At 35.5% G+C, this 22,235-nt stretch overlaps 1 protein-coding gene and 1 long non-coding RNA gene across 3 annotated transcripts in view; one reads left to right on the top strand and one right to left on the bottom strand.

Annotated features, from left to right (window-relative positions):
- LOC146454609 (regulator of nonsense transcripts 2-like) overlaps positions 1–21,774 on the top strand; it is a 39,442-nt gene extending 17,668 nt beyond the window's left edge. For both annotated transcript variants that reach the window (XM_085095084.1, XM_085095083.1), the window contains exons 21-35: positions 345–461; positions 1,185–1,286; positions 1,985–2,068; positions 7,476–7,517; positions 7,809–7,910; positions 9,092–9,151; positions 10,004–10,142; positions 10,546–10,682; positions 11,792–11,975; positions 12,397–12,674; positions 13,439–13,555; positions 14,293–14,425; positions 15,202–15,336; positions 15,722–15,842; positions 21,145–21,774. In XM_085095084.1, coding sequence (XP_084951210.1) covers positions 345–461; positions 1,185–1,286; positions 1,985–2,068; positions 7,476–7,517; positions 7,809–7,910; positions 9,092–9,151; positions 10,004–10,142; positions 10,546–10,682; positions 11,792–11,975; positions 12,397–12,674; positions 13,439–13,555; positions 14,293–14,425; positions 15,202–15,336; positions 15,722–15,842; positions 21,145–21,154 — 1,761 coding nt within the window. In that variant the 3' untranslated portion in view covers positions 21,155–21,774. The remainder of the gene's footprint in view (positions 1–344; positions 462–1,184; positions 1,287–1,984; positions 2,069–7,475; positions 7,518–7,808; positions 7,911–9,091; positions 9,152–10,003; positions 10,143–10,545; positions 10,683–11,791; positions 11,976–12,396; positions 12,675–13,438; positions 13,556–14,292; positions 14,426–15,201; positions 15,337–15,721; positions 15,843–21,144) is intronic.
- On the bottom strand, positions 4,246–6,200 carry LOC146454610 (uncharacterized). Its single transcript, XR_014859194.1, has 2 exons — positions 4,910–6,200; positions 4,246–4,453 (listed from the first exon to the last, which is right to left on the bottom strand). It is a non-coding gene; the product is annotated as an uncharacterized LOC146454610 (long non-coding RNA).
- Positions 21,775–22,235: the final 461 nt, after the last annotated feature.

The raw sequence follows: 22,235 nt of genomic DNA, 5'->3' as shown, positions 1-22,235 counted from the left end.
GAACAATATGTAACTTTTATAAATAGTTTTAGAACGTAATTATTTGAAAAGTACATTCTGCAGTTCCAGGAAATATCTACATGTATACTCCCCCCTCAGAAGTTTTTGTTTTGCACTCCCCCTCCCCCCAGGAAATTCCAGTTTAGCTTCATACTTTGCTTCTAAAATTTTGGCTTTGACCTTCCATGGGGTGGGTATGGATTTTTCTGGAACTGTACATTGTTTTAAGCTAAACGTTTGTCAGTTTGCAATAGAGCAAAGGTTGCATTTAAGATTTAGAATTTATTTATGATACATGTAGATAATTGTATCAAATACCTAATTCTTAATGTTGTCAATTTCAGATGCTCCTAGAAGACTTTACCCACCACAACATTGAGATGGCGTGTAATTTATTAGAAGTGTGTGGTAGATTCCTGTACCGCTCTCCAGACTCACATGTCAGAACAAAGAACTTGTTGGTATGTTGTTAATTTTATTCTGTCCCATGTCTCTATCAGGGGATCAACACTTTGTGTCCCGTAAAGTAACAAATATATAAGGAGGGAGTTAGTTTTTAAACAAATTGTGGTGCTGCTCTGGGGAGTAGAAATGAATTTTTGGTTTTTATAATTAACAGTGTTGATAATGCAATTTGGCCACCATTAACAGAGTTGAGTGCTGATGTTTCAAGCACTAGCTCTTTGCTAGAGCAACTCTGATGATGCTGCGACAAAGCTTAAACACTCAAAATGTCAGCACAAAAATTACTATGGAAGCCAAATTACCTTCTCAACTCTGTTGATAAATCCAAACATTCATAACATAACAAAGGTCATTTAAAGAGTACCGCTTTACTTTCCTTACTTTAAAAGGGCAGCTTTGTTCATGTGATCCTACTTTTGCATAGCTACTTGCAGCTGCAAAACAGCAGTCCAAAGTTATCCCGGGAAATAAAGCTGTAGAGCATCAATTGCTTGTCCCCTATTTTTGACAGTAAAATTGTTTTGTTCGTGTTAATAATACTACAAAACATTCAGTACTGAGAAAGTGCTCCTTAATTATGTACCCTTTGAAAACACAAATTAAAACTTACAGTTCCTTCTTCTTTGTTTGTCACCATGTAAATGATTAAAAAAGTAATACTATGTAAATTAATTTTATGGAAGAACTGACTCACAAATGAACTGAATTCTATTTTGCAGGAGCTCATGATGAGAAAGAAAGCTGTGCAGAGTTTGGACAGTCGCCAGCTGACTCTGATTGAGAATGCATTCTTTTATTGCAATCCACCGGAAAGACAAAAGGTGCTTTTTTTCTCCTATTATCCAATAAAGGAGGGGGGTGGGGTGTTTGTGAGGGTTGTGACTGGAATGTGTTTAAAAACCCAATAAACCCAAGATGACATAATATGTTTGTTTTTATGACTGCCCACCAAACCAAACACGCCAACAGATGTTTTACCTGCTCCCAGTCTAAAACTCAATGTTTTCTACAACTGGAAAATTAAAACTCTGTACGTGACTAAAATACTCGCAAACCATAGCTTGCACACCTGGTGGCTGCATGTACCTAATTATATTATAAATAGAGTGTATTGGAGATCATCCCAGTTGAGCACTGTGATCTGACCTTTTTACAGACATTAGTGATAGTGATGCAAAGTTTGATCGTGTAAATGCAAGACTCATTTTAGGACAAAGATGACAGGAGTGACATTGAAATTGACATTGACATTCAAACTTTTCAACATTTATATTTCACTACATGTTGGGCTGGTGTCATGGAATTATTTTAGTTGCAGTTTTTAGAAAACCTCATTTTTGGGGGAAATTAGAAATAATAATATTCCCCCGCCCCCAACTTCTTGAATAATAAATGGGATTGCCCCTCTCACATAATCAATAAAGGTGCCTAGTTTATTAAGTGTGAAATTCTCAATCATAGTTCTGTGTATAGAAACCACAGTGGTTGATAACAGAATGTTGTGTTTTATTGTCCACAGGTTGCTCAGATAGAGCGCCCTCCCATGCATGAATACATCCGTAAACTGCTTTATAAAGACTTGTCCAAAACCACCACTGAAAAGGTACATGTATAGTACTGTTTCTGTTTGATGACCATTTTTATTTAATTACTATAATTGATAATTTTAGTAAAGGAACAGCCTGGCTAAACAGTTTTGTCATTAATTTTGTTACTAAAAAAAACAAGGGAACCCCTTTGAAAAATATGCATTACTATACTTAAGAGCCACTCTCTTTAAGATCCTCATTCAATTTTCATCCAGAAAAAACTGTAGAATTCACTGATAATTTTTTCATCAACTTCTCTTGGCAAGTAGGTAACAAATATGAAATACATGTAAGATTCAAACGTTTCACTCCCCAGATTGTGCTTGAAAGGAGGTTTTGAATGATCGGTTTAATTGTGGTCATTTTGCCTATGTGTACCAGTTGTTTCTCTAACAGCCAGTTCGCTAATGTTAGCTGAACTACTGAACTACTGTAAGACATTAGCGAGGCCCTGCAAGGGGGGGGGGGGGGGGTCCCGTGTCGCTTGTCTGAATTTTAAAATGTTCCGTGTTGGTGTTTTGTCAGTGCTTCATGTTGCTGTTGGAAATTTAATGAAAATAGTTTGTCCTTGTCGGAATTTAAGATTAGGAAAAACGGTGCGTGATGCCGAAAATAGATCGTGAGCCGAGGTTCTTTATCACCTCAGACCCACACACACTTACCTTGTGAAAAGGTCTGCTAATAATGCAAATCAACGGTAAAAAAGTATATGGACGAAGACTTCCCTGGTGAAAATCTTTTGAGGATCTTTAAAGATCCTCAAAGATCTTCATGAAGATCTTCGAGGATCCTTATGAAGATCTTTAAGGATCCTTAAACAATCTTGCAAAGATCTTTAAGGATCCTCAAAAATCCTTGCCAAGATCCTTAAGGATCCTCAACTTTCTTGCCAAGATCCTTGAAGATCTTGGCCAAGATCTTTGAGGATCCTCAAAGATCCTTAAGGATCCTTGCAGATCTTGCCAAGATCTTGTCAAGATCTTTAAGGATCCTTTGCAGATCTTGCCAGGATCTTTGAGGATCTGCAAAGATCCTTTGCAGAACTTGCCAAGATCTTTGAGGATCTTCAATTATGTCGCCAAAGATCTTAAAAGGATTTTCAAGGATCCTTTGCAGACCTTTTCAAGATCTTTGAGGATCTTCAATAACCTTGCCAAAGATCTTCAAGGATCCTACAGGATCCTTTGCAGCTCTTGCCAAGATCTTTGAAGATCTTCAATAATCTTGCAAAAGATCTTCAAGGATCTTGAATGAACCTTTTCAAGATCTTGTACTACTTTGAACTTTCCAAAATCACAAAAACATTTGTGACTGAAATTTCCGGTGAGTCTCAGAATAAGCTGTTGAGAATGTACATGCAGTATGTAGATGAAAAAGAACATCAGCATGTCATAAAAGGGATAATTTTATTGAACAATCCCTAACTTATTTTAGTTAAGATTCAGGAATTTATTTGTATATAAATGTAGGTCTACAATGCTAAATCAATACAAAATAACTTGTGTAAATAAAATCAGAAATAGAAACATAACTTTTAATATGAATGGTGAAAGAATAATATTCAGCAGATGGATATTTTACCTCAACCATGATGGACAAAATTTTGACTACAACATGAAGCCTGGGTGATCACGATCCTAATGTTAATGTACAAGAAACTGTAATAATTTTTATTCTAAAATTTGGTTTGACAATTGCCAGTGAAAACGTTTGTACAAGAAAACATAATAACAGAAAAACAATAACTTATAGCAAGCTCTGATTATGTACAAAAGTTCTAATAACAAGGCTACACAGTGCAACAAATTTCAACAGATGTTGTTCACAACATTAGTGCAAGTCAAAATCCCTCTCTAAACTATCAGCCTTTAACAAAACTTAAAAGTTACTGCCTTGTCTGCACAACTTTAACACATTTATAGTGGCTCAGAAAAATTGTAGTTTTTCCCTCGTGATGACCCACAAAATGTGGAATAACTATATTCTAGATAATGAATAATGTAACAAAACAGTGCAATCACAACATCAGCAAATGTTGTGCTACTATAAAAATTTGATAGGCATAATAATTGTGCAAGCACAGTGCTAAAAGACAAAAAAGTACCAATTTGCTTGTAATTTACATGACCAAAACAATTTGACCCTCTAATTTTCTATTAAACTATCAAACATCAAGTAATGAATTCAAGGCTCAAAGTTACAAAATTTTTTATTTTTTCATTGTTCCTGAGTAGTATATATAGTAGTAGAAGTCACAATTCATAACCATACTAAATCAGTTAAAAATAGGCTCCCCTGCTTACAAGTGACTTAGCTTATTGAGCAGGATTTGGTGACTTCACACACTCTGAAGCTGCAGTCTTGGTTATCGGCCTTGACAACAACATTGAGTTGAAGATCTACAGCAAAAAGAGAAAAAATCATGCACTTTAGTCAGTTCTTCTGTGTGATTACAGTGTTCACATTCGTTTTTAACTGATGGTGCTATTTTATTGTACATGTGGGCATTATAATACTCCACCAAATGACCTTCAACTTCAATCAAATCACAGGCAAATTAAAGTAATGTTATACTCGATCGAATAAGTCACCACACAAATAAAGCTTGCAATTGATTCTCAGTACAACTACAATCATCTGATTGTTCATTTCAACTAGCGCTACAACTACAAACTTACCCCATAAAAACGTTTGTAAATGTTTTATTTTAAAAATAAATAGGAAATGGCTACCTCGACAACCGAGATCAGATGAATTTGTAGCTAAATTCACAGAAGCACATGCATTCATTTGGTTGAATTGTGCATCACATTTTCAAGCCAGTCTTTTATCAAATCATTGATATTAAAGCCTACCTGTTTCTAAAAAGTAGTTGTCCACGATTTGTTGCTTAAAGCCATCATTTTCTAGCTTAAAAGAAGAAAAAACCGAGGAAATGTGCCTTGTTTTCTTGAGTCCTGCGAAAATCCAAAAGAAACGGTCTTTCTGCGAGCCTGCAGTGTATAGCTGCTGACCAAATTTGGCTTTGCTCGTGCCCAGTCTTCCAAGTCTGATGGAAATCCAAGATGGCTGCCGCTCTTGGCCCGGTGGTTTCCTTGTTTCCTTTATAAAAGAAGTATTGTGCAAGAAAGCGACAGGGTAATCATTTCATGAAGACTGTGAGCAAACTTTTAGCTATTGGAAATCACTCTTTATTTATAAGAATGAATTACTGAGTCTGAGTATCACTAAGACACTATCATGCTGCATGACAAGCACTGATCAGACAATCAGCTGAGTAAACTTATTTATTTGTCTATTGAATTATATCCTTTGGTGGGAAGCCATATAAAGCAGGAATCTTGGTGCAACATATCACAAATTTAAATTGCCAAAACGAAATTCCATATTCCACGTACCCGTTTCTCTGAGACATCCAAGCAATAGTTCCAAGCAAAAAACCAGCAGTATTGATGACATTGCATTATTGTAACTTTCAGAGTTTTAGTCAACAGTCTGTACTTTCCAACACCTTTAAGGTATAATTATTTACCCTGGAAGCTCAAACTCAGTAGAAACAGAAATTTTGATTCTTAATTTTAAAAGTGACAAATGTATTTGTTACTAAAGCGGGCAGATCTGTGTGACTTTCTTTCGAACAAACTATTTTAACTCTATATCTTCATCAAGAAACCACAAACGCTCAAATTTGCTGCCTCCACCTGCCCTTTCATCCCACAAGCTTAGGAGCAATAACCGTTTTATAATTCCGGTGTGCAAGACCAATCGTTAAAAGAACTCTTTTATTATTAGTCATTAGTAGTAGTATGTAGTTTTTTAAATAATGTCCTTTTTCCTCTCGCAGGGTTCTATGCATTCTTCTTTATTATATGTTACCTGTAATTATTAAATTTTTTCTATATTTTGTATAATTATATATTTATGTTTTTCAGTTTCATACAATTTAATTATTTGTACATGCAATTCAGTCTTTGGACTGCGAAGTGTATTTGAATAAACTGTCTTATTGATTAATAAAATAAATTACTAAATGCCTACACTGTAATTGCAAGTGTAATGGCCTTTTATTTTCCATCACCTTTTTTTTCTATTTATCATAGGGGTCTTGCAAACATCCTCATTAAATCCTTGAAGCTCATGAAGGATCCTGGCAAAGGTCTTTGCAAGATCCTTACTATCAAGGGTCCCTTTAAGATCCGTCAAAGATAATTCAGCTTAATTTAAAAATCCTTTAGGAGCCCTTAGGATCCTGACAAAGATCTTTGCAAGATCTTCGAAGGATCCTTATTAAATTGTTGAAGATTTTGGCAAAGATCTCTTGCAAGATCTTTGAAAGGATCTTTTAAAGATTCTTCAAAGATCCTCATTAAATCCTTGAGGATCCTGGCAAAGATCTTTGCAGGATCTTCAAAAGGATCTTTCTAAGATTCTTTAAAGATCCTCATTAAATCCTTGAGGATCCTGGCAAAGATCTTTGCAAGATCTTTAAAAGGATCTTTCTAAGATTCTTTAAAGATCCTCATTAAATCCTTGAGGATCCTGGCAAAGATCTTTGCAAGATCTTTAAAAGGATCTTTCTAAGATTCTTCAAAGATCCTCATTAAATCCTTGAGGATCCTGGCAAAGATCTTTGCAAGATCTTTAAAAGGATCTTTGTAAGATTCTTCAAAGATCCTCATTAAATCCTTGAGGATCCTGAAGGATCCTTGCAAAGATCTTTGCAAGATCTTTAAAAGGATCTTTGTAAGATTCTTCAAAGATCCTCATCAAATCTTTGAGGATCTTGAAGGATCCTTGCAAAGATCTTTGCAGGAATCTTTGCAAGGATCTTACAAAGATCCTTGCAAGATCCTTACCAATTCCTTGAGGATCTTTGCAGATAGTATAACAAGATCTTGCATATGCAGGATCTTTGAAGATCTTTGGAGGATCTTCAAAGATCCTATAAGGATCCTTTGAGGATCTTTATCTTTAAAGATCTTTGGCAGGTCTTTGAAGATCTTTAAAGATCCTTGAAGATCCTGTGAGGTTTTTCACCAGGGTTCACCACTCTCGAGTCACGCCATCCTCTGGATCGCCCTTGCTTGATTTCCAACTGTCTTTATTTTTATTGGTCAAACGTTCCCCTTGTTGGCCTTAACATCACACTAAATTAGTGTAAAAACATATGAAATCACCGTTCTTTGTCGTTAATTCTCGGCCTTATTGTCACTGTCGGAGTTTTGTCGAGAAAAGTTGTCTTTTGTTGCGAATTTATTTCATGTGCTGTCGCTACTTTTTGGGCCATGTCGCTTGTCGGAATTTACCCTGGCAGGGCCTCATTAATGTACTGGCCATTTGGAAGAGTTTCATTTACAATTTTCATAAATTAATTAATTTCATTATAAACACTATAAACAACTTGTCTTCTTTCACCCACAGGTGTTGCGGCAGATCAGAAAACTGCCCTGGGATGATCCACAGGTATCAATGCTTTCTCTTTCTTTTTGCTTTTTACATCATAGTTTCTTGTTAGCCGTAGACTAACAATAAATTTAAAGAAACAAGTCTCTTAAAAGCTGTCTTGTGTTTTTTGTTTTTTAAATTTATTTTAACATAGTTGCTCTGAGATTGTCACAAACCTGTTAGCTCAATTAACAGGATGCTAGCCTACATATTAAGAGTTCTGTTTAAATTTATGGCGGTTGTGAATGTCGTAAAGTTCTGTCCATGGTTGTTGGTGATCTTAACTAGAGTGTAATGTCTTCATTTCAGATTGCTCTGTATGTGATCAAATGTCTTATTCGTGCATGGAACATCAAGTACAACAGTATTCACTGTGCTGCTAATCTACTGGCAGGAGTGGTACAATACCATGTAAGTTCTGCATGGCCATTCAAAGTTTTTGAAAGTCTTGAGATACTCAGGTTTCCTATGGGTGGTGCCTATATATACTAATACAGGGATATTTTTGCGCAGTTTGAAACTATGTGGAGAAAGCAGAACTTAGCAAGTGCTCTTGGTATCCAAAAAGGAAATTAAAGGTAACCATGCATTTTTCAGAGATAATAAAGCTTCAATTTGGAAAAAATTCCATACGTTCCTTTATATTTGACAGCTAGCTTTTTAGAATTATTGTTGCTTAATTATCTCTAAAAATGCATGGTTAACCCCAATTTTCTTTTTGGATTCTGATAGCCCTTGCTAAGACCTACTTTTCCCACATAGTAATAAACTGCACAAAAATACTTCTGTAGCTGTAGGCACCATCCTTAAGCCAAGTGTTTCTGCAAACAAGCTGGGGATTAGCTAATTACTTTTCGTCAAAATGCAAGTGACCGTCACAAAAGAGGAACCAATCCTTGACTGACTGACTGACTGACTGACTTCTGTTTATATCCAGTAATGTTTCACCTGAGTTGGTTCGGTTTAGCAAAAGTAATAGGCCAATTATTTTTGTTGAAGGCATTTGCTCAAAAACTAAATGCAGATCTGTGCCTCTTGCATGATAATCAGTCTTTGTGTCAACACAGAGCTCATTTGGAGCAATTGAAGGCCGGCATAACCGACCCTTGGTACATTTCAGATTGCTTTTTGCTGTTTTAGCTCAGATTCACCAGTCATTTTTGCAATAAATTGTGGCCTTGGATTTCTTCAGGAAATGCTGCTCCAATGTTTTATCCACTGCTTTGCTTCATTTTGAGATAAAAAGCTATCATGATTATGGGCAAGATTTTCGTTTTGATCACAAACCAAAGTACAAAGCAGTGGATAAAACATTTGAGCAATGTTTCCAGAAGGAATTCAAGGCCACAGGCAAAAGCACAGAACTCCAAAAACTTGATTATTGAAAATGTTAGTTTCAGTTACAACCTAACATTAGTCAATATTAATTGTTCACTACCTTGGAGTAGATTATTAAGTATGTGGCTTGATGACATTTTGGTTTTGGCAAATTCCAGTGTTTGCCCACCTATGTGCTCTGTTGGTGATAGTTACATTTTGTTGTATAAAGCTGATGAAGTCTGATTGTGCAATAATGTGTACTTGCTTTGTAGGAAGATGTTGCTCTTTATGTTGTGGATGGAATTTTGGAAGAGATACGCCTAGGAATGGAGGTATAAAAACGAAACCTGGCTCAGGGCAAGATCATGTTCAAATTGAATTTTTCGCCCTTTTCCATTGAAAAAAAGAACAACATTCTATGTTATTAAGTTCAGATATTTATAAATTGCAAAATGTTTAATAACCCATTGAAAGCCAGAACTAATTTAAAGAAATGTCTTTTTGGCCTAAAGCAACATGCTGTAGGATATCTTTGTCAAGAATCATTATTGAATATAGTTGTTGATTTTGGTCAGTCTAAAGCAGAGCTCTCTCCTTGCCTTCCAGAATGTGAAATTCTTACCCTGTTTTAAACCAAGCTGGTAGAGTCTGCAAGAATTTATATCTTGCTAGCTAGCCTACACCAAAAAAGCAAAATACTTAATTATGATTGTTTTAAACTGAAGCAGTAACTAAAAGTATTTGATTTTATCTCTTGTAAATAATTTGGGGACAGTTTTTTTTATCAGAAATATCCTAAATGTGATATAACAAAGTTATCTTATGTGACATCATTAAAAATTTATTTTTAGAAAATTATCCAAAAAGAGGTTTAGTGAATTTTCTGCAATTTCCTGCTGTCTTTATGAAAGTAAAGAAGCCAACAGCGGGAGGTTCAGTCCAACTATTTTTCTACCTCTTTTTAGAATGTTTTTTATTAGATCAGATAAAGAAGTCTGTTCAAAAGATTGTCAAAAGTTTATAACCTGTTACAGACACAAGTAGCAAAAAAAAAAAAAACAGTTCAGAGAGGACTAAAAGAGACACATACCTTTACACAATTAAAGCCTGTTTGAGGGGTAGATAATGGTACAAGAAGGGTACAGCTTGGATCAATATTGATCAGTAGTTTCCACTTTTTGTAGACAAACTTTCAAAAGATGAACCAGCGGCGTGTAAGTTGTGTGAAGTTCTTAGGAGAGCTGTATAACTACAGACAAGTTGAGTCACGTGTCATCTTCAGTACTCTATACTCCTTCATTACGTTTGGCAACAATCAAGAAGGTTAGTACTGGTGACTTGTAAAGTTTTTTTTCTTGCCCCCCCCCCCCCCCCCCTCTTCTCGTTTGTTGAAGGCAGTAATTGTTAAAGTTTCCCCAAAATTCCTTCCTCTGTAAGTAATACAATGACGATGATGATGATGATGATGATGACAATGATGATACACTTGCTGAGTGTGGCGGGAATCTATTGCAGATGTCCCAGTTCCAACACAGTCAGACATGTTTTCTTTCCTTTAGGAGAAGACCTTACAGTTCCTAGTGTAGCAATATCTTATTTCCTTGGTAATGAACATAGGAATTCAGGACACAAGCTGTTTGCCTCTTGTTGAGTGACAACCGAGAATGAAAATGGCCAGGAAAAGCTTTTGTGTTTTTTAAAAGTTATTTGTTTTTTGTGTTTCTAGGCATACCATCAGTGCTAGACCCTCCTGGACACCTGTTTCGTATCCGTCTTATCTGCACCTTGTTAGACACTTGTGGACAGTACTTTGATCATGGCAACTACAAGAAGAAACTGGACTGTTTTCTGGTCTACTTTCAGGTGAGATCACAGTTTCTTTAGCTAAACATTCTCAGGAGTGGTACACTGTGATGTCTACTTGTTAATTTTATCCACCTGTTCTACATCAACTTCAGCTGGTGACTTTTGAGTTCAGTAACATCTCACGTGATCTCACGTGAAATTCTCCCCCTTTCTTACAAGGAAACACAAGGAAATTTGGAAGGAGAATCTAGCAGTCTATCAGAAGTCACTTAGGGATTTTGCAGGCACCCCTTCAATTGATGTTTTTTCCCCTGAATCCTTTTCTTGCCATTCATCAAAGCTGGAATAATTTGAATTTTGTTAAGTAAGGAAGAAAGACAGGAGTATTCTTGGTGGCATTTTGTGAATGGTGATAAATGAAAATTCTGTGGGGGTGCCACAGAGGAGAGTTACTAGCCTTTAGGTGAGGTATGGGTGGATCTAGGAAATTTGAAAAGGGTGCCAACAGTAACAGTATAAAGTCAATACTGTAGGTAGTGAAAGTAAGTGACGAGGGGCAGGGGTTTCTTTGGTAGTCGCTGGGTATGAACCCTCCCTGGAGAATTCCAATCAAAATCTGTAAAATAGCAATTCGACTGAAACTATTATACAAAACATGAAAACTAGATAAGTTACATCAGTCAACATTTCCAACTTGAAGATGTCTTTATAATATTATATTGGATCTCCTTCAGTTCTAGCAGTCACAATTGTATCGATCTGTGGATAACTTATTTTTCTGACGTAAAAGACGAATTGTGTTTGCCTAGCTAAAATTAGATGACTAAAAGTAGAGGCTCTCTTGGAAATGGACTGTTTACTCCCCAAACAATCAGCCTTTTAAATGCAATAATAATATTTATGTACATCACAAAATGTGTCATGTGGGTCAGTGTAATCACCTTAAGTGTAGAATTATGACAATGAATTATACTTATTGGTTGAATTAAAAAAAAAGTTGCTCAAACTCAAGAGAGGGAGAACTCTAGCCTAGATCAGTCCCTCTGACATGTAACAAACCTAAGCTGTGGGAGCCAAATGACATGCCATCAAATGTAACACGAGTCAGTAAAAACCTAGAGAGGTCAACAGCTGATGTAAGCTGATAATGTTCACTGTTTTACTAGTGCTACATCTTGAAGAAGAAAGCAGATCCCATCTGGCATGAGGGACACCCCTTTCCTCGTGATGTTGACTACATGATAGCAGATACACTAGAGGCTCTTCGTCCCAAACTCACAATGTTTACCAGTTTAGAGGAGGCTGTGGAAAGTCTAGAGAAGTTAAACAAAGAACATCAAGAACAAATAGGTATTTTACCTTTCAGTTAACAACAACTATTGTTGGTAATTTTGATCATTGTTTAGCCCATGGCTGTGGGGTTGTGGGGGGGGGGGGGGATTCACGTCTGCGCAAATGTCCCCCCATCCTCCCAGGCTTAGCATTGATAGGTGGATTATCAACAAGGAAATAAGAGTAAACTTTTGAAATGTTTTTCCGCAATGCTCTAGCATTTGAGGTAACCTTTTCTGTCCTGCTGCATATATTTTTTATGTACAATTAAAAGGTTTTTTTCCAGTCTCTGTACACATTTTGTGATAATTTTTGAGACTGTTTTTATGGCAAGGTTATGCATATTGGGTTTTGTATTTTGTATCCTTCCTTCCAGACAAAAGACATTGATGACCTATTTACTAGGTTATGAACAAGTGTTTTTTCTGTGCCCTTTTAGAGAAAGCAGCTCCTTCAGATCAAAACACAGCTAGCCCAGCCACCAGCTCACAGCCATTACCCATCACCAACACTTCGTACAGCAAAGTTGTGTCCAGCTGTCCATCTGGCTCACTTGGGAACTCTCCTTGCCAGTCTCCCATGCTGCAGGAGGAAGATGAACTGAGTGGGACTGGGGAGAGTGAAGGAGAGGATGAAGAGGAGGGGCCTGGGCCACAGGGAATGGAATCTGACCCAGAGGTCACTGAAGTTGATATGAGTGATATGGATATGAACAAGGTTTGTAGCTTCCAAAGTACACAAAGACAGACCTCAGCTCAGAGTTCAAGTACATGTATGGGATTGAGTGCTGTATTGAGCATCCTGTTACATTACTGTAAGTAGTGTTGTTCCTCTACAAGTCAGCAACAAGGAGAAGTGAGGGCTTAATCTTGAACCCAGATCTTCTCACTCTTTGGAAGAAAACATCTGTCAACATATCTTTTAATGACATCATAATATGTCAGGAATGTGGTACATTGTAAGACTGCACATGTTCAACAATTGCAGCTAAAAGACTTTGCTCACAAGTAGCCCAAGATAGATTTTATAGATCAATTTGTCGCTATAAATGTAGATAGTGTTTCATCTGTTTTATTTGAGAATTAATCCATGATATCAGTTTCTAGAGGAAAGAAGAAAGCCACTGCTAAGTTTTGTTGACAGTGGTGCGCTCGCTTTGTTATGTGCACAAGTTAGTTGTGTGCGTCACATTTCCAAGTTATCATTTTCTCAAAAATTGGTTACACTTACTAATTCCAAATTTTTTGTGACGTTTTTGAAATATTTGCAGGGAGTTCTTGTGTACTACTTTCCCAGAGTTATATTTACCCTCATATCCAATGTTTCTCGATCAATGGTTGTGTCAGAAATGTCATCATAGCTACAATTGCCTTGTGACCAGAACTTTGAATTACAAGAAAACTGAATTATTCATTGCTTCTTTTCAAGAATTGGTTTTGGGAGTGAAATGGCCCATCATTTATTGTTTATGTTTCCCGCAGGTCAAAGTACTAAGTCCACCTAAACCAGAACCCACTGTGGAGGATAAGGCATTTGTGGCAGCCTTTGATAAACTGATGGTGGATGACGTTCAAAACCGCCGTGAAGAGAATCCCAAGGTAATATTATCATTAGATTTCCTTTTAAGTTACTTGTTTCAGTTCAAACAAGTTATTGAACAATAGCATTGCAAACTGTTGCTTTGTAGAACAGTACCATAGTTCAAAATCATCATCTCAAAACACTGTCATTTCAGTTATCTTAAGGACGGTTCCTACTATTGTTACTGCGCATACGTTCTGCACATCTCGTGATGCTCGAGTTTCTTATGAGTGGTGCCTACTAATACAGGGATCTGTTTGCGCGGTTTAAAACTATTCGGAGAAAGCAGAACTTAGCGAGTGCTCTTAGCATCCAAAAAGAAAATTGGGGGTAACCATGCATTTTCAGAGATAATAAAGCTTAAAATTGGAGAAAAATGCCATACATCTAGCTTTGTATTTTACTGTTTTTTAGAATAATTGTTGCTTAATTATCTCTAAAAAATGCGTGGTTACCCCCTGGTTTCTTTTTGGATTTTCATAGCCCTAGCTAAAATCTGCTTTTCCCGCATAGTCCAAGTCCCAAACACAAAAATATTTCGGTATTAGTAGGCAGCGGCCTTAATGTGAATGGTCAGAATTCAGAAGTCATTTACAGGTGCCAAAGAAAGCAAATTTTAAGGTAAGATAAAATTTTCAAAGGTAAGTACAGTTCAATAGCTTTATTCAGTACAGAAGATTGACTGACCATAAATTCTGAAGGGGTCCTTTTGTTTGAAATGTACCACACCCAACTTTGCCTTGCTTTTTTTCAGGTCCCTAGCCTGGATGTAGCAGTTCCAATGCACCTTAAGGGTCAAAGGGCACGTCACAACAGTTTAACCGAAGAGAGTGAAAGCCTGAACTTTGTTGTCATGTTGAAGAAGGGGAATAAACAGCAGTTAAAAGGTGAGGATGTAAAGTCTTCTTGTTATGAATTTGTTACGCTAGTGACCACTTCAAGTTCATTACACCTTGCATGCACCGGTTCAAGAGACATATGGAATGCATTTATTGAATGCATAGGATCACTTGGTTATTGCTGTTCCTTCAATAACATGCGGACTGTGAACTTCAACCCCAACTTACCATTTGCTTGTTTTACTGCTGTCAATCATATTTACAGCGAATAATTACAACTGGCTGACTGCAATAAGACAGAAACCGACAAAGTGCATTGTAATCCGCCAATCACAGCGCACGAACATGACCTTTTTACTCCATTGAGCCAAACGTTATTGTTTTCTAACAGGTCCGCTGTAGTGATTGATGGCAGTGAAAAGGGTAACGGTTGGTTGAATCTTGAACTTTAGAGTCCTCATTTTGTTGAATGGCACACTAAATGGCTTTGGCAAATGATTGAAGGAGCTTTGAATCATGTTGGTGAAAGAGAAAAATGTTGCAGGGAAAAAAAGCTTATTCTCGACTGATCAATCAATCCATTTTGTTTCTACCCATCTGCTTGCCAGCTCTACAGAATTGTGTCTTTGTGGTGATCCGGTGATAATAAACACTTATAAGTCAAGGTTATTATCACCCTACCAAGAAATGTATTGGTAAGTTGGTTGCGTAACCTTGATTGTTAAAACCAGCCATGCAGGGAGAGTAACGACACTTCTAGTTTCTGTATGTGACAGAGCCAGCAAAGTTTATTCGGTGAATTAACCTGATTCATTGTTAATCAGATCTGCAGATTCCACTGAGCTCAGGGTTGGCGGCCAACATCAAGGACAGGCAGATGGCTGAACAACAGGAGCAAGAAGAGGTCAAGAGATTGGTATTAAATTACAATCAAAGACAGGAGGAGGAGATCTACAATGGTACGTCAGCATACTGCATTACAACGTTTATCTTATTTCCAAATAGCGAGCGGAGCGCGGTCTGTGCTCGATTTTTGTGTTGGCCGTATACCCCACCTGGGAGCCTGTTCAAAGGCTAGCTTGAAGTGATTTATTTGTATATTTCTTGTCATAGTGACCATCTCCCTGTCAAATAATTCCTCTCCCCTTTTCTACGAGAAGACTTCACAAAATGAAACCTAGCTCAAGTTATACTATCTTGCCCCCTCTTTGGATGAGATAAAAATACTTCTCATCCCTGCTAATCATTTGCAGTCATTCGGCAATTGTTTTATTTTCAAGCCTTCAAGTAATTTTCTGCAGGTTTAAACAATTTTAAATTTTGTATATATGGTAACCTTTGCAGAGATGCTAGGACAACAAAGACAGAGTGCTCCTGACCAGGCATCACGGCCCCATCACCGAGCCAACAAGAAACGTCTACAAGATGGCGGTGACACCAACCTAGTGTTTGCTAACTTAACCAGGTGAGGAGAAGTGAAGTTTACCTCAGCGCTGGTGACAGTAAAGATGTGTAGAATATTCGGGATCAAGGGAGGGTACACCAATTTTTATACTATCAGTAAAAAATGGAAGGGCTATTACGAGCTACGTTTATTAGTAGCGCTAAGGCACAAAAGTGTACTCACAAGTTGAGCCTGGGTCATCTTAATGACTTTTTCGTATAGAAGTGTATTACAAATGTAACCTATGCGAGGAGCATAGGATTTGAACGTCCGATCCCGTAGTTTGTGAGATCAGTTGGCAGATAGCTGGTCATAAAGAAAGGAGATAAAAGTTCACATGTAATTATATCGCAAACAGAAACAAAAATTAAAGAGAAAAATTCCTTAACTAGATGAGTGCAGCAGTAAGTAGAAACTCGTTACTCGACTTTTTATTCGGTCTTTCTCCTTGATATCAAGGACCGAGAGATTTATTTTCAGAATAATCCATTCTTATACACTGCGGGTAAAAGGACTGGTACCAGAAAATAACTACATATAACCCGCCCCTTTTTGGCATTTTGTGTGTCGATCTAAGGCTAGCCGGTGACACACTACGCGCGGCGATCGGCGTATAAAATCCCCGATATTTGGCATGTCAGACCTCGGCGATAAAATTCGCCAGCGTTTGCCTAGTGTGCCCGTTCCCGCGATTTTCTACGCTCATCGCTGCGAATCGCTAGTGCAGTCAACCAATCAAGTTGGGCGATTTTATCACATGACTTTTCAAAACGCCCCTCGATGGAGCCTGGAAACAAGGTTGAAGTGCCACATCGCCGCGATTGGCGAAAAAAATTGCCAAGTGTGTCCGCATTTTTCGCGAGGCGGGCGATCAAGTTCGTTGTGATCGCAGACGAATCTTGTCCCGTTGTTTTTAGACAGGGCGAACATGCTAAAAATTAACTACAATTGTTAAGGAATCGAACTGCGTTAAGGGGACAAATTCCATCTTTTATTTATCTCTGTGGGACGACTGTGTGTTACCTGCACCCGCACAGTGTTCAGCCTGTGTGCCCATAATGCTTCTTTTCCTATCTTCAAAGGACTTAGTTCCCAACTGCATTAGCGCCATTGTTAACCTTTTGTAAACGTTGAGTAATGGCGGGGAAGGAAGCAGTGTAAATGCCATTTTATGTAGGAGAAGCACTCTGAATTTCCATGTTAGTGTGGTAAATTTGAAATACTGTGCAAAGGACTTTCCCTCAGCAATGTAACTGCCATCTCGGTGATAAGAAGGTCATGGGTTTGACTCCGTTCTTGGGTCGGATTTGTCTTTGTACTTTCATTCTGGAATAGATTGCTGTCAGTCCCTTGCTGGGTATTCAAGAGACAGCGAGCCATCATGAGTGCGACGAGACAGGAGTGAACGGAAAAAACGAGAGGAAGCTGGGGTTTGTTCTTTCAAGGTTGCTCACATGTTAGGTCCCGCTCTCTCGACTATCCAAAAAGGATTGAAAATAAATAAATAAATAAATAAATAAATAAATAAATAAATAAATATAAATGAATGAATGAATGAATGAATGAAAGAATGAATGAATGAATGAATGAATGAATGAATGAATGAAAGAATGAATGAATGAATGAATGAATGAAAGAATGAATGAATGAATGAATGAATGAATGAATGAAAGAATGAATGAATGAATGAATGAATGAATGAATGAATGAATGAATGAATGAATGAATGAATGAATGAATGAATGAATGAATGAATGAATGAATGAATGAATGAATGAATGAATGAATGAATGAATGAATGAATGAATGAATGAATGAATGAATGAATGAATGAATGAATGAATGAATGAATGAATGAATGAATGAATGAATGAATGAATGAATGAATGAATGAATGAATGAATGAATGAATGAATGAATGAATGAATGAATGAATGAATGAATGAATGAATGAATGAATGAATGAATGAATGAATGAATGAATGAATGAATGAATGAATGAATGAATGAATGAATGAATGAATGAATGAATGAATGAATGAATGAATGAATGAATGAATGAATGAATGAATGAATGAATGAATGAATGAATGAATGAATGAATGAATGAATGAATGAATGAATGAATGAATGAATGAATGAATGAATGAATGAATGAATGAATGAATGAATGAATGAATGAATGAATGAATGAATGAATGAATGAATGAATGAATGAATGAATGAATGAATGAATGAATGAATGAATGAATGAATGAATGAATGAATGAATGAATGAATGAATGAATGAATGAATGAATGAATGAATGAATGAATGAATGAATGAATGAATGAATGAATGAATGAATGAATGAATGAATGAATGAATGAATGAATGAATGAATGAATGAATGAATGAATGAATGAATGAATGAATGAATGAATGAATGAATGAATGAATGAATGAATGAATGAATGAATGAATGAATGAATGAATGAATGAATGAATGAATGAATGAATGAATGAATGAATGAATGAATGAATGAATGAATGAATGAATGAATGAATGAATGAATGAATGAATGAATGAATGAATGAATGAATGAATGAATGAATGAATGAATGAATGAATGAATGAATGAATGAATGAATGAATGAATGAATGAATGAATGAATGAATGAATGAATGAATGAATGAATGAATGAATGAATGAATGAATGAATGAATGAATGAATGAATGAATGAATGAATGAATGAATGAATGAATGAATGAATGAATGAATGAATGAATGAATGAATGAATGAATGAATGAATGAATGAATGAATGAATGAATGAATGAATGAATGAATGAATGAATGAATGAATGAATGAATGAATGAATGAATGAATGAATGAATGAATGAATGAATGAATGAATGAATGAATGAATGAATGAATGAATGAATGAATGAATGAATGAATGAATGAATGAATGAATGAATGAATGAATGAATGAATGAATGAATGAATGAATGAATGAATGAATGAATGAATGAATGAATGAATGAATGAATGAATGAATGAATGAATGAATGAATGAATGAATGAATGAATGAATGAATGAATGAATGAATGAATGAATGAATGAATGAATGAATGAATGAATGAATGAATGAATGAATGAATGAATGAATGAATGAATGAATGAATGAATGAATGAATGAATGAATGAATGAATGAATGAATGAATGAATGAATGAATGAATGAATGAATGAATGAATGAATGAATGAATGAATGAATGAATGAATGAATGAATGAATGAATGAATGAATGAATGAATGAATGAATGAATGAATGAATGAATGAATGAATGAATGAATGAATGAATGAATGAATGAATGAATGAATGAATGAATGAATGAATGAATGAATGAATGAATGAATGAATGAATGAATGAATGAATGAATGAATGAATGAATGAATGAATGAATGAATGAATGAATGAATGAATGAATGAATGAATGAATGAATGAATGAATGAATGAATGAATGAATGAATGAATGAATGAATGAATGAATGAATGAATGAATGAATGAATGAATGAATGAATGAATGAATGAATGAATGAATGAATGAATGAATGAATGAATGAATGAATGAATGAATGAATGAATGAATGAATGAATGAATGAATGAATGAATGAATGAATGAATGAATGAATGAATGAATGAATGAATGAATGAATGAATGAATGAATGAATGAATGAATGAATGAATGAATGAATGAATGAATGAATGAATGAATGAATGAATGAATGAATGAATGAATGAATGAATGAATGAATGAATGAATGAATGAATGAATGAATGAATGAATGAATGAATGAATGAATGAATGAATGAATGAATGAATGAATGAATGAATGAATGAATGAATGAATGAATGAATGAATGAATGAATGAATGAATGAATGAATGAATGAATGAATGAATGAATGAATGAATGAATGAATGAATGAATGAATGAATGAATGAATGAATGAATGAATGAATGAATGAATGAATGAATGAATGAATGAATGAATGAATGAATGAATGAATGAATGAATGAATGAATGAATGAATGAATGAATGAATGAATGAATGAATGAATGAATGAATGAATGAATGAATGAATGAATGAATGAATGAATGAATGAATGAATGAATGAATGAATGAATGAATGAATGAATGAATGAATGAATGAATGAATGAATGAATGAATGAATGAATGAATGAATGAATGAATGAATGAATGAATGAATGAATGAATGAATGAATGAATGAATGAATGAATGAATGAATGAATGAATGAATGAATGAATGAATGAATGAATGAATGAATGAATGAATGAATGAATGAATGAATGAATGAATGAATGAATGAATGAATGAATGAATGAATGAATGAATGAATGAATGAATGAATGAATGAATGAATGAATGAATGAATGAATGAATGAATGAATGAATGAATGAATGAATGAATGAATGAATGAATGAATGAATGAATGAATGAATGAATGAATGAATGAATGAATGAATGAATGAATGAATGAATGAATGAATGAATGAATGAATGAATGAATGAATGAATGAATGAATGAATGAATGAATGAATGAATGAATGAATGAATGAATGAATGAATGAATGAATGAATGAATGAATGAATGAATGAATGAATGAATGAATGAATGAATGAATGAATGAATGAATGAATGAATGAATGAATGAATGAATGAATGAATGAATGAATGAATGAATGAATGAATGAATGAATGAATGAATGAATGAATGAATGAATGAATGAATGAATGAATGAATGAATGAATGAATGAATGAATGAATGAATGAATGAATGAATGAATGAATGAATGAATGAATGAATGAATGAATGAATGAATGAATGAATGAATGAATGAATGAATGAATGAATGAATGAATGAATGAATGAATGAATGAATGAATGAATGAATGAATGAATGAATGAATGAATGAATGAATGAATGAATGAATGAATGAATGAATGAATGAATGAATGAATGAATGAATGAATGAATGAATGAATGAATGAATGAATGAATGAATGAATGAATGAATGAATGAATGAATGAATGAATGAATGAATGAATGAATGAATGAATGAATGAATGAATGAATGAATGAATGAATGAATGAATGAATGAATGAATGAATGAATGAATGAATGAATGAATGAATGAATGAATGAATGAATGAATGAATGAATGAATGAATGAATGATAAGTTACGAGGCAAAAGAGCATTAATTTACCAGTTTACTTTTGTTTCTCCAGGAGACGTTAGTATCCGTGCTGATGTTGCAGTGCGGCCGTGCGGCTGCAGTGAGTGACCCCTCACAGGCACAGTGGTCTGTTCCAAGATGAGGCGACATGTGCTATCGCCGAAGTTGTCTGCCCGAGGATACCTGTTCGTTTGAGAAGTAAACAGTTCTGGCAAGTCCTTCGCGCATACTGCTGCAAATGTTCCCAAGTCCGACGAAGAGTTCGCGTTGTGTACAAAACTGTTGTTATTCTAAGGAGGTTTCCATTTTAATGCACTTCACTGAAGATGTAGAATGAAACATACACTGCAGTTTTAGATGTAAGCTTTGAGGTTAGAGCTCGTAACTGAACTATTGAAGTCCCTGAGTGGAACGTTTTGAGCTTGTAACAAACGCGGTTTTCATGCGTACACAGTTAAGTGGTTACGTTATGGACAGCTGAACTGAAGTCAGAATTAAGAGAAATGGTTTTTATGAGTAAGATTATGTTCTTAAAGTTGTCAGTTATATAACCAAATTTTGAGCTTACTTTTATGTAAACGTTTTACTTTCATATTTATCTCTGTGAATTCATCGTATGTTCAAGGTTTTGTGCAATTTGAAAAGGTGACATGGAATAAAGATGATCAGTTGGGACATACAACCTATCTTAGAATGATAGATCAAATACACCTGAGACTGGGATGTGAAAAAAAAAATTCCGTGACCATCAACTCTTTGGTCATAATTCATGTTAAAAAGCCACACTCATAATTTGCGTCAATGGAGGCTTAGCCATTGTGGTTCAATTTTGTTCAATTCCAGTGTACTAAAACAATTGGCTATGGATATCAAGGATCAAACCAGATCGCCACTTTTCAAGTTTTGCTCTTGTGTAAAAAAGATATGATTTTATGATGGGCTATTTCCGTTGATTCACCAACAGTCATTCGCTTCGTGTCTTATTTTTCTCGCCACTTCAGTCGGTCTTTCGCTTTCCCAAGAAAATTCGTTGCCCTTTTGTATAACGGATGGGGTGTCCACGGTCAAAGTTGCTGAGGATATTTTAAACATGGACAACCGGGAACCGTACGATTGATGCAAGGTATGAAAACGGAAAACAGT

Source organism: Pavona decussata, unplaced genomic scaffold (assembly GCF_977016875.1).
Source record: "Pavona decussata unplaced genomic scaffold, jaPavDecu1.1 SCAFFOLD_300, whole genome shotgun sequence".
NCBI classification, from domain to species: domain Eukaryota; kingdom Metazoa; phylum Cnidaria; class Anthozoa; order Scleractinia; family Agariciidae; genus Pavona; species Pavona decussata.
The sequence above is the reverse complement of the archived record's forward strand: the minus strand, read 5'-3'. Positions and strand labels throughout refer to the sequence as shown.